At 44.4% G+C, this 16,193-nt stretch overlaps 1 protein-coding gene across 1 annotated transcript; it reads right to left on the bottom strand.

Moving 5' to 3' along the window:
- Nucleotides 1–5,682: 5,682 nt before the first annotated feature.
- T265_03044 (hypothetical protein) lies at nt 5,683–12,591 on the bottom strand (the record flags this gene model as incomplete). Its single annotated transcript, XM_009167433.1, has 2 exons — nt 5,683–6,545; nt 12,094–12,591. 2 exons carry the CDS (start codon nt 12,557–12,559, stop codon nt 5,683–5,685), a joined length of 1,329 nt encoding a protein of 442 aa, XP_009165697.1.
- Between the last annotated feature and the right edge of the window lie 3,602 nt (nt 12,592–16,193).

Below are 16,193 nucleotides of genomic sequence, written 5' to 3'. Positions count from 1 at the left end.
AACTGCCCGTTGGAGCATTAACCATAGGTTCGAGTGGGATTCGTCTAGTTTTCCGGGAGGATGGAGAGGCGCAGCGGCCAGGTTTTTGGCCCGTATGATCTAGAATGCACCGCATCATTGTAAAATCGACCCTTGGCAATGTCACACCTACACCACAGGTGTTGCAGTTTCAAGAAAGCTGCTTTGGCCTTCTTAATCCGAATGTATCCTTCGCGAGACCACTGGGATTGATACGGCTGCCCCGCAAGATGACATTCATCGTAAATAACCCGCAAATTCGTCCCCGCATTGATCCGGTTTATTTAGAATGCTAAGTACCCGACGACTGTTTCCATAAGTATTAGCCCCTTACCAAATTTCACAGCAAACAGTTGGCGGCTTTGCAGGAATAGTTGTGGACCCATCAATTCTTCGCTTTTCTTGGCTCCGAGAATCTTGTCATTGGTTTGATCGGAAAAATTACAGTCCCTTGAAATGCGCGGGAGACATTGTGATCTTCAGGGCATCCGGGGGTGCGAACACCAGCTTGAGGTTTGATTTCTGTTCATTCATGAGTAAACGGTGTTTCAAAAGCGAGTCATTCGACGAAGACCATTTGTGTGGCTTGTAGTTCATTTGAAGAGCTTGAATCCTCAGACGATGACGTGAGAAATAAGCCATTCCTGTCCAGCCAGGCCGAGGAAACTTCACGGAATATCGCTCATCGAACGTAACACTTGGTGGTCTCTAACACAGATTTATCGAAACCCATTGAAGCAGACCTCCTCGCCTGTCATCTGCTGATGGTGACTTCGTAGATCACCATCTAGGTTCACACACGAGCACGTGAGGTGGCTTGCACTATCCCTGGATGCACCTTTAGTCCTTATTGATCAACGCAATTTTAGGCGTTTATTTGAGACGAGTCCTGAATAATCTAGTGCAAACAAGGGACCCGTCAAACCGAGTGTCAAGCAACCTGTGTCATCGGGAATATTCTGACAATACAGGTGTGAGGGGAATGCCATTGGTCCACTAGTTATGGTAGTTTCATCCAGTTCGGGGACTGACTGCGCGCCTTATTGATGTGGCAACGAGGTAACGAAGTAACTAGTCGCGTCCTGTCCTCCCACAAACGTTCGGTAGAGGACTGATGTGGCAATGTGTGTTGCTCAGCGGATTTGTTTACCATTTCGTTGTAGGTAATGGATCTGAAAATAAGGCACCTCAAGGTGAAAAGACTGGCCTTGGGACCGCTGCGAAAGTGACGGAAACCCTGAGTTGGTTACCGAGATCCCTTGAACAAATTGGGTGGGTGAGCCCCTAGTAATAATCCGTTTTAACTGTCCATAATGCGAGAACTGTTCCTCCAGATGTGAAGAATAATATAAAATGTAAGCCTAAAAGTGAATATTCGACTCAGAGTTCGTCCGTTCGTCACGTATGCCTCTTGGTTCGAACGATTCTTCCCGATGTTAACCACACTTCTACCAGGGACCACTGACAAATTCGTGATAGCTCAATGGCTAAGGTGCGAACTCGCTGACCAGTAGCTGCATTATTCGAGTCCAACCCCGATATCGCTACTGCTCCTTTTTAGGCTTGGACTGTATCACAGACTTCTTCTTCCAGCTGCATTATTCGAGTCCAACCCCGATATCGCTACTGCTCCTTTTTAGGCTTGGACTGTATCACAGACCTTGTTCTTCTTCCGGGTGGCATAGCAGATATGCCCCGAAAGCCCGTTACGACTTGTATGACGAAGACCGGTGGTGGTCTTGTATCATCAAGCGGACTTAATGCATGTGAAGCAGTTCACGTGTGTTGTAAGTAATATTCTGTGGTTAGAACGCATGCCTTCACGATTCACATAAATGCTATCGAGGCATTGCTATACGCGCGCATAATCCGCGAAGATTACTGGATATAGACCACCGTAATTTTGGAACAGATTTCAAACTTTCAATCAATCGGAAAGATTTCAAACTTTGATGCTGTGACAGCCTGGCACGTAATTCTCAGCCTTCGGCACAGAAACGGCTGAGTTAAGATTTAATCGTTCTTACTACACGAATCCTGGGATACATCAGTTCATCGGATTGTTGTGCCTGCTTTGAATGTGCAGTTCATGATTGTTTGTGGGCCGGGATACTGACATCGTGCCTACACCCAGACAGAAGGACGATTAAGGCTATCAATGGAATGCCTGAACGCAAGGCAGCCGTGTTAGGCGGCAAATACACTATCATTTTTACGGAACAAGTCGCCACACATGTTTCAACCACCAACCTGGAGGACCATGGTCACGGAGGTACGCAAGCCGTCACACCACATCAGCGGTCAGCCTCTGTGACAGAAATCCAGTGACGTTCATCCGCTTCGATTGTTGAGACCTGATGTACATTCTAGGATTTCAGAGTACTGTAGACGGTATAATGTGCGATGGTTTGTATCAAATGATTCAGTCTTGGTAGAGTATAAGTTTTAATGTAGGTAAAGCGATTGATGGTCTGGCTGTACTCTATGACCGTGGGTCTCTTATGGTTCGCATTGTGCGTTACGATCAATTGTACTGTTCGTGGAGATGTTTGTGCTTTGATCATGCCATAAGTGAGCATTGATTAGTATGAATTGTTTGTCTTCCGCTGTATGACGACGGGATTTCGTGGCAATCGGTTTTCAATTCGCATTACCATCAGGAGGAGCCTTTACCTTACTATGGTGTGACAGTTTGTGTACCTCCGTAACCCACTGACCTGTAGTTTTGGTAGTACCCCGTTTAAAAAAAGTGGCTCGTAGTGAGCGTGGTAAACACAGGGAGATCAGCTTGACCCCGGTCGTAATGAAACTTTCAGCGTCACTTACGCTGTCGCCTTATAGTGTCTCGTGAAACACCGACTCGAGGGCAGCAAGCCTGGTAGGAGTTGGTTTGACGTAATTCCACACTCCGCCGGTTCTAGAACAACGTTTTACGTACAAACGACCCACATTCGACTCGGTTGACCAATGTGTTCTCCGTGACACTCGTCGATCAAGGAATGTCCCTGAACATCGTGAACATAATAAGCTCTTTGTATTCCCAGGATTCCGGACGTGTGAGAGTATACGGCGAGTTCCACAAAAGCTTCTGTACACAAACAGGTGTCCCTCAGGGATACCTAACCTTTCAATTTCTATTTGATTTCGCGATCGATGCAAATAATGGGATGAATGGTGGAAGGTCTTCAAAACCCCGGTGTTCAAATGGCCTGCGGCGAAAACCTTGCCTGTCTAAGATGTGCAGACGATATCGTTCTCGCTTTTGAGAAGAAGGCGCAGGTAGTTTTGGGTGAACTGGCCAAATACATCCCGTCTCTTGGTTTGCTCTTCGCATCCTCAAAGTGTAAGGTCATGCTTCTGAACTTCAAGGGACGTGTGTGTCAGGTTACATTACGGCTGCTTTGTATTGGAACAGAGTACTGAAGCAGATATGTCTTCAGGTTTTTGACAACGGTTGTGTCAGAACCACAGTTCGGGTAGGTTGGTGTCGACAAATCTGTAACCAGGCAACTAGAAAGCAGTTAGAAAGATTATCGGCTAGATTTCGAATATCATCCCTCTTCGATTATATAACTCGATTTCTTTTAGAGGACAAAGTCAACATAGGGAGTAAATGGGAAGCTCTGTAGATCAGCGTCGTTCTTGTTGAGAGCTGGCAGATCGCATTCTACTTAATCTGAGTAGGATTTACGCACTATGACTCAGCTGCCAGTGGTTGTAAAGGGATGTGACGAACCCAAATTTAGACGAATTTGGTGACATTCTTTTTAACGTCATCTGTCGGAATTTCAGAATAAATTCAATCCGATCTTTGGAGGGCGGGAAGGGAAACATGGAACTGAACTTCATAGTATTCACACAACATTAGGGTTTGACCGGAATAAGTGCAACAATCCCGGTGATTAGCCTTCCTGTGTGTCATCAGCATCTGGGTTTCCGTTTTCACTTGCGTCCTCTGTTGTTTCAGGGTGATATGTTAAGTTCGAAGTTACATGGCATAGTACTATCCATCGGGTATGGTAGTCACACAAATGCGCTCGGCGTACGTTCATCTAGAGCGTATGCTGCTTACCTTCTGTATTGTAGTTCTAGGTTTTCTCCACAGTTGGGTTCTGCGATGGACTGTGAGTGCTTATTCCCGTGCCTGAAACATTTTTCATTATGCAGGAAGAGGTATGAATACATTACCTGCTCAGTATGACTTCAACAGTTTTCCCTAATGGATTGTGCCCTGTGTTACATATTTTGTGTTTTAAGATGAATCATGGGCTGGGTGCCGGGATTCGATACTTAAGCGTTTACATGCTGAATCTGTTTTGGTGGGTAGTCCTCTTAGCCAGTACATCACAAGTCTCTATGACATGAGGAATTACACGCAAAGGAAATGCGAAATCGACGAGTACATGCTCTCTAGAAAGACGAGGTAGGGGTCACATCGGTCATGGGGTCAGGAGAGTGGCATTAATGTCAGACGGGTTTGTGAGACTGGATTGTTCGTAGGCGAACTCAAGCTTAGAGGTAGCACAAGTTTCTTTTGGGCGCATGGTGTTACGTTAGTAAACTAAGGCAGGACGTCAGGGGGAAAACAGTGGTTGTTCACCTTTGGTATCTAATTTGGTTGGGCGAAAGTATCCCAGGTGGTGTTGAAATTTTTCTGCTATTTCTGACAGGCCGTGAGCCATCTAAACAAGACATGATAAAGAGAACTAAGCATGAGTTCAAGGGGTATACAAGGTTTATGCATCTTTGGGAATAATAGAGGTTAGGAATTGTTGCACCGGCAGCACGGATACACACAATAATATTGGTATCAATGCTTTTCACTTGTTTAACCAGGGAACCTAGACATCTCATTGGTACGACATACATGGCTATTGATGTGTGCTTGGGTCTCAGTTTTAGTTACACTGCCAGGTCCCATTTGAAGGCCAAGTACCAACCTCTATCAGGGGCTTCTGTTTGTACCCGTCCGAATGCTCTACAAAAAGACACTTGCCTAACGGAAACGGGAACATAATCACGTGTCTCTGTGGTGGTTGGAAAAAGCCAAGCTCAGGCGGAGCTGCACTAAAGCTGGCCGGAACCAGTCACGCCTTAGGCAAAGAACAGGTCTTCGAAGTCGTACCCCCCTTAGCCTATTGTGATCGTTACGATCGAACTATTACCGATTACAGAGGCGATTGAAGTGGGACTGCATAACCCGCAGCAATGCACCCAAAAGAAACCTGTGAGACATCTGAACTTGAGTTGGCCCACGAACACAAAAGTGCCTGACATTGATATTTCTCTCCTGACCGCATGACCTAAGCAACTTCCTCCTCGTCTTTTAGACAACATTTACTCGCCAATATCGTACTCTCTCTGCCCGTACTTTCTAATGTCATATATACTTGTGGTGGATTCCTGGAAGGTCTTTAAATCCCACTTATGCGTATGAGTAGATGCTATTCTGCTTCCTGACGGCAAATCATAACAAAGAGGCAACGCATTACTGTTGTATATTTGTGCATGCGACGTAACATATGCCAGTTTGATAATATATTGCCGTAGATCCCATTCGATAAGTTCTGTGGAGAGTTCATTTGAGTTTTCTAGCTTCATGCATTTGTAAGGCTTAGAACGTGTCTTCCACGAAAGTTTATGAACTTGTTGTACGGGAGACACCTAACTTGCCACCCCAGCAGTTAATTTTGTCCCAATCGAGGACGGTTGCGAAACTGTGCGTACTCCAAAGCACTCCAAATGATAATTAGAATCACCGGAAACTACCCGACGAGCTTCCTGACTTCCTGGATCTGGTGCAATCGGCCGACCGCAGTGCGCACATCTTGGAGCATATCGGCGGTGAAAGTCATCCAAACAGTGCAAACGACCATGAACATCGATCGTGAATGGTTTCGAATCCAATCTACCTGCACAGACCACACATACAAAGCAATTTGGATGGTAGGGTAGTCCGAGGGCATGCACAACTCTATCGCCTATTGGACGTCGACAGTTTGAGCATGTCTCGACGGCTCCATCACGAACACAAGCGGGACAGAGTAAGCGGCGCAAGCTGTGATAGTATGCGTCAGGACGTAGCGGTGCAGCACATCTATAGCAAGTGAAGCAGGCTACGTGAAGCCGCACAGCCAGCGCTCCGGTAAGGGTCACGACATTGTTACTATTGTTAGCAGCTGCCATACTTGGATTCAGCGTGGATCCTTCGGGCGGGAAGAGAGCACGTCGGCAACGGAAACACGAATTCTGGCCCGTCCCTATGTTTGACAAGGTCCCCACACTTCCACCATGTTCGGATGCGTTCAGTACACTCGATGTAGATCCGGTGGGCGAATTAGTCGATGAGCTACCGGTCACCGATGCTGCAGTTGCCGCAGTAACGGTCGTGAGTGGACTAGCTCGTCCTCCATTCGCCGAACTGACACTGGCCCCAACTGCATTTGGGGTTATCCCAAGGTGATGTTGTAGTCTGCTAATTTGGCTGACTGGAGTGCTGGAGCCGTTGCTTCGCCTAAGACTGCCAGCTGCAGGAGAGAGACAAGAAGAATATGAAGGACGTAATAAGAATGCACACGAACATCGAATAACAGAACTCAAAAGGCAGACCCGTCTAAATTGTCAACTACTTTGGTCTAACCAAAACCAGCAGTTGTGCCTACCTTTTACTGGATTTCCCACTGAGCCATTTACGGTGTATTTTTGTAGTTACTGGGTATTGACTCACTCGAGGTATTAGCTAATTTTACAGAATACGGAACATATTCTTTCTGTGACGAGAAATTGTTCGAGATGGCCCAGTGTTTGACACACGATCCGCGGCTCGAACCCAACCTCTGCATCTTGACTATTCTTGTCCAGGTCTTGGCAACCTGGCCTTCATGCTTCCTTCAGGTGGAATGGCAGATGGACACCGGAAGGACATTACGGCTGAAAGCTCACTATTTTTCTCCTCAATCAATCTGTTTTAAGTCAATTGGAATTTATCAACTTGAAAAATGTAGTTGGTGAGGGCTGTTTAAATACCTGATTTATTTGAACTTGTGTAGGAAGTGGAGTAATTAGCTACCATTCCTATGCTATGTTTAATACATTGCTGATTTTGTTGCATCCCAATACAACTTTAGGACTGGAGGCTATGTAAGTCACTAAAAATTCTGGACCCGGAACTGGAGTACCACTCGGAGTTACTGAGCTATCTTCACAACTTCGTCCCCGTTAGCCAAACAAGCAACATAATTTAGTAGAACTAGAATGTTCTTAGAAATCCCAAATAATATGCATGTCGGTAAGCAGTAATTGCTTCTTAAATAAGCTGTTTTCCTGAAAGTTTGAAGTATGACACAAAGTCATTAGGCACTTGTATTATCAGTAATAATCAGGTGGGGCGGACGCGAGATTAAGTCCCAGAACTAAGATCACGCAACATAGAGGTTATGGTTATTAGCCTTGCTTCTTTCTGTAATTGATGCGATGAGATGCGATGCGGACCATCCAAACTCTCTGGGCGCTTTGAGCTCTTATTTAACTGAGCTAATCCGACTTATGGTAGCTCAGTAAACTGGCGGGCAGGATATCATGAGGACATACCTTTTGAAAGTTCTGGAGCAAGCTAGCTCATCCTAAAAGTGGGAATGATTTCGTCCTCAGATCACTGGTGTCTTCCTTTACAAATACAGTAGCCCTGACCGCTCTCGAAAGATGGTTCTGTGATGATGCTGACTACATGAGTATGCCCGCGCCTAGCACCACAGTACGCGTTTAAACGGGCCATAATATCTTTGTGGGTCCACATTCAAGTGGACTTGCCTGCGTGTGAGGTGCTGTGAGCCAAGCGTTGTGACAGTCATCTAACCTTGGCCTTCTGGAATATTCTTGTGTTTGGAATATGCGCAAGAAAGTTCACTGAATTCAGTAGTGTTCTGGTTTGATTAAAAATAGTTCAGTTGAATTAGCCATAATTTTGAGTCCAAAAGCAGATTTGTACAGTTCTTCAGGGTGGCTTCGATTTTTAACATGTGGAATTTTCATTTTGGAGGATTGTGTCTTGTCCTGGTCATTGTTTTTGAGGTACAGAGGAGAGGTTGTCAATGTCACTACCAGCTCCAGCGGGTCGCTGTGGTCTATGCTGTAATAGTTGCTTGTACTGGTCGGTAAGAATGACCTCCAGGGCATGTTCTCAACAAAAACCACTTAGGCCATTTCCTCTGAGTGATTTTTTTTCGGAGAACTGCAACGCTCATTCGACTTCATTATGCAGATTTTGCGTTAGGTCTAGAAGGTTGACAATCGGAGTGTGCTTCCGTGCTTGTCGTCGCTCCTCAGAAACGCGCGATGCTCATTTATCATAGTTGTTTTTAGGTGAATTCTATAATACAGAGCTCCTCTCTTGAAATAAGTAGGTCAACTAGCCACTCAAACTATTTGTTAGGAAATCCAGCAGAAAGACAAGCACTCTATGGACCTTGGATCGGCGATACTATTCCTTGTGCTACTTTAAACAGATGAATATTTGGCCAAGTTGGCTGGATCTTATGGATAGAATGACTTTGTTTACCCCAAAGTGCATCGTGCAGACAAGATGACAACAGCCTTTTGAGAGTAATTTGAGGATGCTGGGACTGCAATCGATAAATGAATAGAAAATGTAACTTATGATCCACTGTGTGATTTATGTTGACCAGATGTTTAGCTACCGCATTTCTACTCTTTTACTATCCTCTTGTCAGCCAAAAGGGGTAGTGTTCATATTTTTATTTAGAAAAGTGTCTCGAATTTCGACCAATATACCTAGCGTTACATGAACATTGGAATGTATGCGCGCTTACATGGGGCTGTTTGAGGGCACCTTGCCTCCAAGACATTGAACCCTCACGGGCTGGTCGGTACCGGTAGACGGCTAGTTTTGCTGCATGGAAAGTTTGACTCGTGATCTTTAGAATTCAGTTAGTGACAAGTTCATTGAAAGCATAGTTCTTAAATGGCAGTCAGGTAAATGGTTGTCCCCTATTGTCATTACGATTGAAAGGTAGCCGTCACTCCGATATCTAAGTGCATATCTAGAAGTCGTGTGTTGGTCTGGTTCCCTAACTCGTAAGTGATGTTGACTGCGGAATTTGTTGGACTGAATCGCCAGCGTATCTGCTAATAATAATAACAAATCCACCGATTTTTTACAAAACAGTAGCAACTGCTCAGCTGTAACACCCTTCGAGTACCTAGCTGCCGTGCCACTTGAGGTGTGAGATACTGCCAGGTTACTCAAGCCTAGACAGGAGCAGTGAAGATGCGGAGGTTGGGTTCGAACCACGGGCCTTCCGGCCAGTAATTTCCCCTCTTAACTACTGAGTGACCTCAACCTGACGTATCTACAGCAAACATCATCTACAGCAAACAACATTTGTAGTGCTTTGCGCTTCGGTTTATTCACAAAGACGTCAGTAAGTAGTGCAACAAGCGGCGACTCCACCGCCACACCGCGTGCTTGTCTACTCTAAATTGTTTACCATCAAACAGGAATTGGACGTTCATATTACATGTGAGCAGCAAATCCCTTAGCTTGCCAAGAGGGGTCCTAATATCTTTGTTTCCAGGTGAGAAATCACAAAGTTAATTTACGATTTCCAGCATTGGTGCGTTCGTCAACAACATTGAAAAAACCTTCCGGTTGGTCACATTGGTATCACGTCCACAAGCGAAAATGTAACGCGGGCTGTGAATTTCTCACCCCGTTCGGACTACTGATAACCATTTTGTAGGGAAGCGACACATTGCTCATATCTGCCTAATCGGTAATCTTGGTTTGTCAACTTTTGGTAGGCCACAAGTCCATGTAGTACGTGAACTTCTGGCTGAGTACAGTCATGTGAAATCGATAAAATTTCCGATCCTACCTTTCATACCCTGTGTTACGCCACATGTGCGCATGTACAAGTCTGAGGATGATTTTGTCACAAAGATACATTAAGTCTCCGTCTTTTTTTTCACTGTTCGATGGGTACGTTCACTACCTTGGAATTACTCAGTTGTAGTGTTGTCGAAACCGAGGAAGCTTAGTGGAACGATATTTTTGGACCAAACTGCACAGAGGAAATTTGAAGTACCTTGCTCGCTTCACCCAGCTTCACTCAGACGTACAACGTTAATTTTATTCGGACAGTGCAAGAGACGCTGAGCAGACATCCCGCAGTTATGTCACAGAGTGATCAACTGACGAGTATGGTCACTCATTCATGTTGGAGACAACAAAGCCTGAAAGTAATAATTACACATTACCATTCATTCAACAGGTGACAAGTGTCCACCTTTTTAAACTAATTTTTAAGTGTCTCACAGAATAGGGAAAATACGATCCAATGATATAATAGCGCTAAGAAAGCTGAAGCAAGGTGTGTTTGACTGTTATTCCACCGAATGATACGAAGTAAAAAAGGGCAAAACCAGTGATAGGTTATTATCCTTGGAGGTGATGGGACAAAAAGTGCTTATTATCAAGTAGATATCCCTAAGAGAGATCTCCACAGCAAAATAGTTCAATGTGTCAAAGGTTGCTCGCTTTTGGGAATGTTGCCTTTAGTTTCTTTTATGAAGAAAGACAGTATACAGCCCATAAATGGTGGTATAAGAACACCGAACCACGAATATAATGGACTTCATGATGGATTGTTTTCTCCAAGGAATGAGCTTTGCGACACTGAACCATTTTTGATAAGTTTCAACTTGGATAAACCACAGGAAACCGTCACTGTACCCCAAATGGTCTGACTCGTTCCAAAGTGGGGTCATACGAAGGTGCAGAGGTACCGAATGTAGCATGAAAATTTTCACCATCGCCAGTGTGAGAACACCGTCGCTTGATTACCGTACGACTACTTCAGTTTAGTTAGAAAAAGTCTTGTAATCGAGTGAAGAGCAAAGTTTTCTGATACTGGCTTGATAAGAACGCACGAGGTGCCGACTTCTTCAAACATCCACCCAATCTCGAAGAAAACCGGCAGCGTCATTTACATCTTTGAACAGCTATTGTCATCACCAGTGTTGAAACATAATCCCAGGGCAACAGTGAAACATAATTGAGCCCAGTTTACTTGACTAAATGGATTCTTAAGCTAACGCCACACTTATGGTAGCATCTGTCCCGATAGCAGCCAAAGGTAGAAAATCTGGTAAGGAGGATGAAGCAGGACAAAATAATCCATTGTCCATAGGGATCGTAAAGATTAGTATTGCTCATTTTGATAGTATCCTTCTAAAATCGTCTTATTTTGTAGTTTCTATCAGGATTTTCCTGAATAGAAGAAAATGCTTATTATCTTCACCCAAAATCAACAGACTAGATGATATACCGTAATAGACATCCGCCATATCCACGCAAAGTTGCTAGGTACATGAAATATCTGTTCCGTGAAAAACGGAAAGTACAGCTGTAGCCTGGCAAAGGCCACGTAGTGTACTTAGTTCCTGGTTCCTTTTACCAGATTATCTATACTACTTTAATATAGACCTAATTCCACTACTTACGGATACCTAGAAGTAACAAATAGAGGTGGATACTGGTAAGCTGGTTGTGGAAAGGCAAGGGAGAAGGCGACCGGACTAGCGTGTTGAACGGTGCGTAGCCTCGCAGGAAGAACTTATAATCCATAAGAATGGGTTCTCACTGAAGATTAGTTAGTATCACTTTTATTCCCTATTTGTACAAGTGTTTTGCGAGATCTGACCAGCCGATGAATGACATCTTAGTTGACAGTAAGTTGTATCACGAGTAGATGATTTGTTTATTAGGCTAGCTTCACTCAGATTCCGCGATCCTGTGGTAAAAAATTCAAACGGTGGGGAGAAAGTAACGGTGTAATCGGGTCACCACGCATAAGTGTGCGGTTCCGTTAGGAAAGCTGTATGAAGTGGCTAGTGATAGGCTACCAAATGGAGTCTTTCAACACTGTTCAGCTGCTTGACATCCTGACCATTCATATCGCCCTATCTCGTAGGTGAAAACTTCAGGAGCGACCAGCCTGTCTGCCTAAGGTTAAACGATTAGTTTTGATCTAGCTAGCACTTGAGAAAATAACCTACCCGGCGAAGAGGTCGAAACGTCCGATGTGGCTGTCAAACCAGTAGAATTGACTGAACTTCCCAGACCCGAAGACGATCGGGTCTCCATGCTGCGCATTAAGAGATTCGTCAGAGCATCTACCTCAGCCTCTTGATCAGATGTAACTGGGGTTCTTGTTCCACTCCTCGCAGTCGAGGATAACAAGGTCGACCGATATGGTGGCGATCGATACCCAGGCTCACCGGTGTCAGACGTGGTGCTCCCAGGGCGAAATTCCGCGCTACCCTGGACGTTGAGACCGCTTCCTCCATAGCTAGATACCGTTGTTGGTGAATTGGAAGATCCACGGGACTGCCCCAGGTGCAGGACAGGGATAGAAATCGGTTGACCTCCAGGTGATGGACTATTGGCGCCAGTTGTGGTTCCAAGGCCGCTTGAACCTGGGCGGTATCTGTAAGTATTGTCACGCTCAGTTGTCGTACGCATCGGATAGAGTTGCGACGCCTGAGAATGAAAGATATTCGAACTTCAGTCTTTGCACTGCCATGTACATGGCTGGAAAAATGCGCTCAGTGGAATGGTATTTTGAAGGGATTGCTATAGAAATCAGCATATGCTCCGATAAGTGACCTGCGTTCTGACCTAATTAGCGGTCATATTCTACTCAACCTAGCCCAGTGTTAAGGCGCCAACCTACTAACGGGAAGCTCAGTGGCTTAAACTCAGCCCCAGCGTTTCAGCTGCTCCTGTAGAAGTTCGATCGACCTGACTCTCTATTGTGCTTCCATCGCGTGACGTGGAAGTTGGGCACTGAATATGTATTGTAGCTGAACGACGACCTTTATACAAATGTTATCTAGAAATTCTTCGTTAGTACTGTGAGTGACTATGACTAATATGTGAAGTGATAACAAGCGAAATAACACACCGTAGGGGAAATTCCAGTGATCACATAATCACAATTCTGCCTCTTCAGATAGTGCGCGGGTGCGTTCAATGCGAATGATTGATAATTCGTGAGATGGAAAAGATTTGTCGAAAGATTGCGTTTAATAGCTTTACTTACTTTCTCATTCTCTTAGAGCTGATAACATCGTTTGTTTTATCATCGGTGAAAAGCCGAATTGATGATCAGGACACGTGGATGACATGAAAATAGTCTTGCACCTCGAAATATGCACAGAATTCCGACAGTTCCATGTCAGTCCCTACCAAGGAGGATAGAACTGGTGATCCTGGTTTATGATGCTGCATGAGCAGGATACTAGTCTCGCCTGAATGGCATGGTTCTGTTTGCTCATAGGCTATTCCATCAACTTGCTTTTATTTGTGTCCAATCTTTGTTTCGAATGTCGAAAGCAATAACTTGACTGATTAAAGTAAAGGTGTGGAATACACCAAGAAAACGTTGGAATAACATCCATACGCACGTAAATGTCTATGTGTCTTTAACGCCATTGTCCCTTTCGTTGAAGTTTCTTTCAACAAACACTATTTTTTTATATTTTTATTTTTCACTAGATACCACTCTATTAATCCTTCTGAAGGGAATTGACTGAAAATTCAAGTGAGGATTGACAAAGTCAACATTTCGAAAATGTGCCCATAAAATCTCGCCTTTGCACATCCTGGCGGTTAAAGGACAACTTATCTCGAGGGAGACAAGTTTTCACACACTTCAAAGTCTTATGGTTAGCTGTCTTCTCTGGTTTTGATTGCAACCGGATCACTGTTAGGTTGTAAAAAGGGTTAAACGGATAACAACCTATGAGCTATGAAATTGACGATATCCTAACCATTCGTTGTATTTTTATGTAGCTTGACATTCAGCTAGGACATCAACGACGATGCCATCTATCCTCTATGTAATAGAACATTCGAGCATTACTCGAGTAGGTAGTTCCAATCTACCATCAAAGTATCAGGAGAACCTTGATAGAGGCGCATCAAAAAATAGCAGCTCTTTTCGCAGTTGGTTAGACTATTTTGGAACTCTGACAGTGAGGTTGGACCATAAATTAAGTACCATACATAGATCTAAAGAAGCACTGCACAGCTGTCTTATCCTTGTTGGGAATTGTGTACTGAGAACGTGTATCTCACAAATCTCCAGGGAGATTTGTACCCTTAGCCTTGTGGATAAGACAAGAACACAAGTGTTCAGCACTCTTTTTTTCCGCATGGTATGCTTAACAGGCTTTGATAACGTCGAGTCTCGAACGTAGAGCATTTCATTGATGAATGCTGTGCTTTTGGAAAACACTTGTGTAGTACGTCGCCAGGCCTAGCAACACTCATTTATTTTGGAAGCCTTGGATATACAGAATCCCCAGGAGGATCGCTGGTTGCTTCCGGAACAGTGACTCAAAGTCATCCGTAGCAACGAAACTTGAAATCAGCTTTACCCAGAATATAGAATATCAAACGCACTGACTTCGCGGATACTGAGGTTTGTACGGCTCCAAGGTATCATATAAAGTCGGTCAGTTCTTGTAAACGACACCAAGCACATGCATATAAGTGTTAGTATCCACCAGAAGCCATCATTGATGTGTTATACACATGTGATAGGGGACCCCACTAAACCGGGATCACACTTCATTTACGGTTAAACTAAAGATGAAACTCACAGATTTTGGCTACGGAATATAGAAATGAAACATTCAATCTTATATAGAAAGATGCATTTATGGCTTGCCTCAAGTCTGTAGGGCAGCAGGACGTTGATTTTCACACAGATCTGAACTAACCGAGTGTCACCGGTTGTGACCAAGAAGAGACAGACGAGGTAAACCTACTAACCGTTTCAACATGTTTTGGAATGACACCCATAACGGTTCGAAGCCTTTTTCTGGCACTACGGAAAAGCCTTGTGTGCTAGAATTTTAAAAAAATCCTCGCATATGAAAATATTTAAGTTTCAGCAGAATTCCAATGGGTAGTTTAATTTACGGATAATTCTTTAGTGAGAAGCCACAATGCACGTACATTCCATCACCAAAGACGTCAATATCTAAGACGATTAGCCCTTAGGCTGACCAGACACAACGACTTCAAAATCAACGTGATGCGAATAAAAATCCTAAACCCATTGATGGAACTGATAGTTCCGGTCACAGTCGGTACTGCGAACGTTGCTGTTCATTATCTGCTCGCTGCACACTACTGTGTACGAGGTTCACAAGATGAAAAACAGGTTTCATCATTTCCAACTGACTGAGTGATGAAAAAGGATAAGCGAGTGCGACAAACTCCAGTAACTGGTGTTTGCAACACAGGTGTTGAAAACTACTGAAAACTATTGGACATCATAAACCAGAGATTGAGCTGGGTTCCAGGCGAGCCTCCAGTCAAAACCAAATCAGTATGCAGATGATTGTGTAAGCATTGCACAGTTCTGTTTTACTGCCTGGAATCCTGTTCAACTACGAGTGATGTGGAAATAAATCTTACTCCCACAATTAATCGTAAGAAATTGTCCGTCAGGTTACAAGTTCCAATGGCACTACCTTATTTGGAGGTGAGTCATCGTCGTTCGAACCGCATATAGCACCTTGTTCACCCGTCCAGACATGACCAGTCAGTTGCGTCAAGCGCGCGACGGTGGACCGGTGTCAACCCGCATTTTAAGTTCGGGCCAGGAACGGCCGAGCAGCGCACTGCTGATGAGTCAAACTCTGGTCCAATGCTGTCGCCTTTTGTGTTGACGAATAGAAGTGAGGGAGACTGCTCCAGCAAGAGCGAGTCTATCGCCAATTTTGTAGATCCCGTGGCTCTTCACGATCAGCCAGAAAGATGGGAAACCGGGAGGCTGTAGCTAATTTGATACAAGAATTTCGATAGGGTTACTCGTTCTTACAGCTGCTTTCAATGTCTGAAGACAGGCCATTCAATACTTGATTATTTGACATCAGTTGACACTCGACAGCTGTAGTACACAAACAGTCGGAACTAAAGAATGACCGAACATCTCACTGGTGAGCAGTCGGTGTGAACGACGGGACTCTAAAAATGCAGCTCTGTGCATTGCCAATGGAAGCAGATAGCTGGATCTGAGGGAACATGGAAAAATGGTGCATCTGATGACGGTAGTTCATACGCTCTGTCTCGCTAGAAGTTG

Source organism: Opisthorchis viverrini (genome assembly GCF_000715545.1).
Source record: "Opisthorchis viverrini unplaced genomic scaffold opera_v5_41, whole genome shotgun sequence".
NCBI lineage: Eukaryota > Metazoa > Platyhelminthes > Trematoda > Opisthorchiida > Opisthorchiidae > Opisthorchis > Opisthorchis viverrini.
Note: the sequence above shows the minus strand (reverse complement) of the source record. Positions and strands in the feature narration are given on the sequence as shown.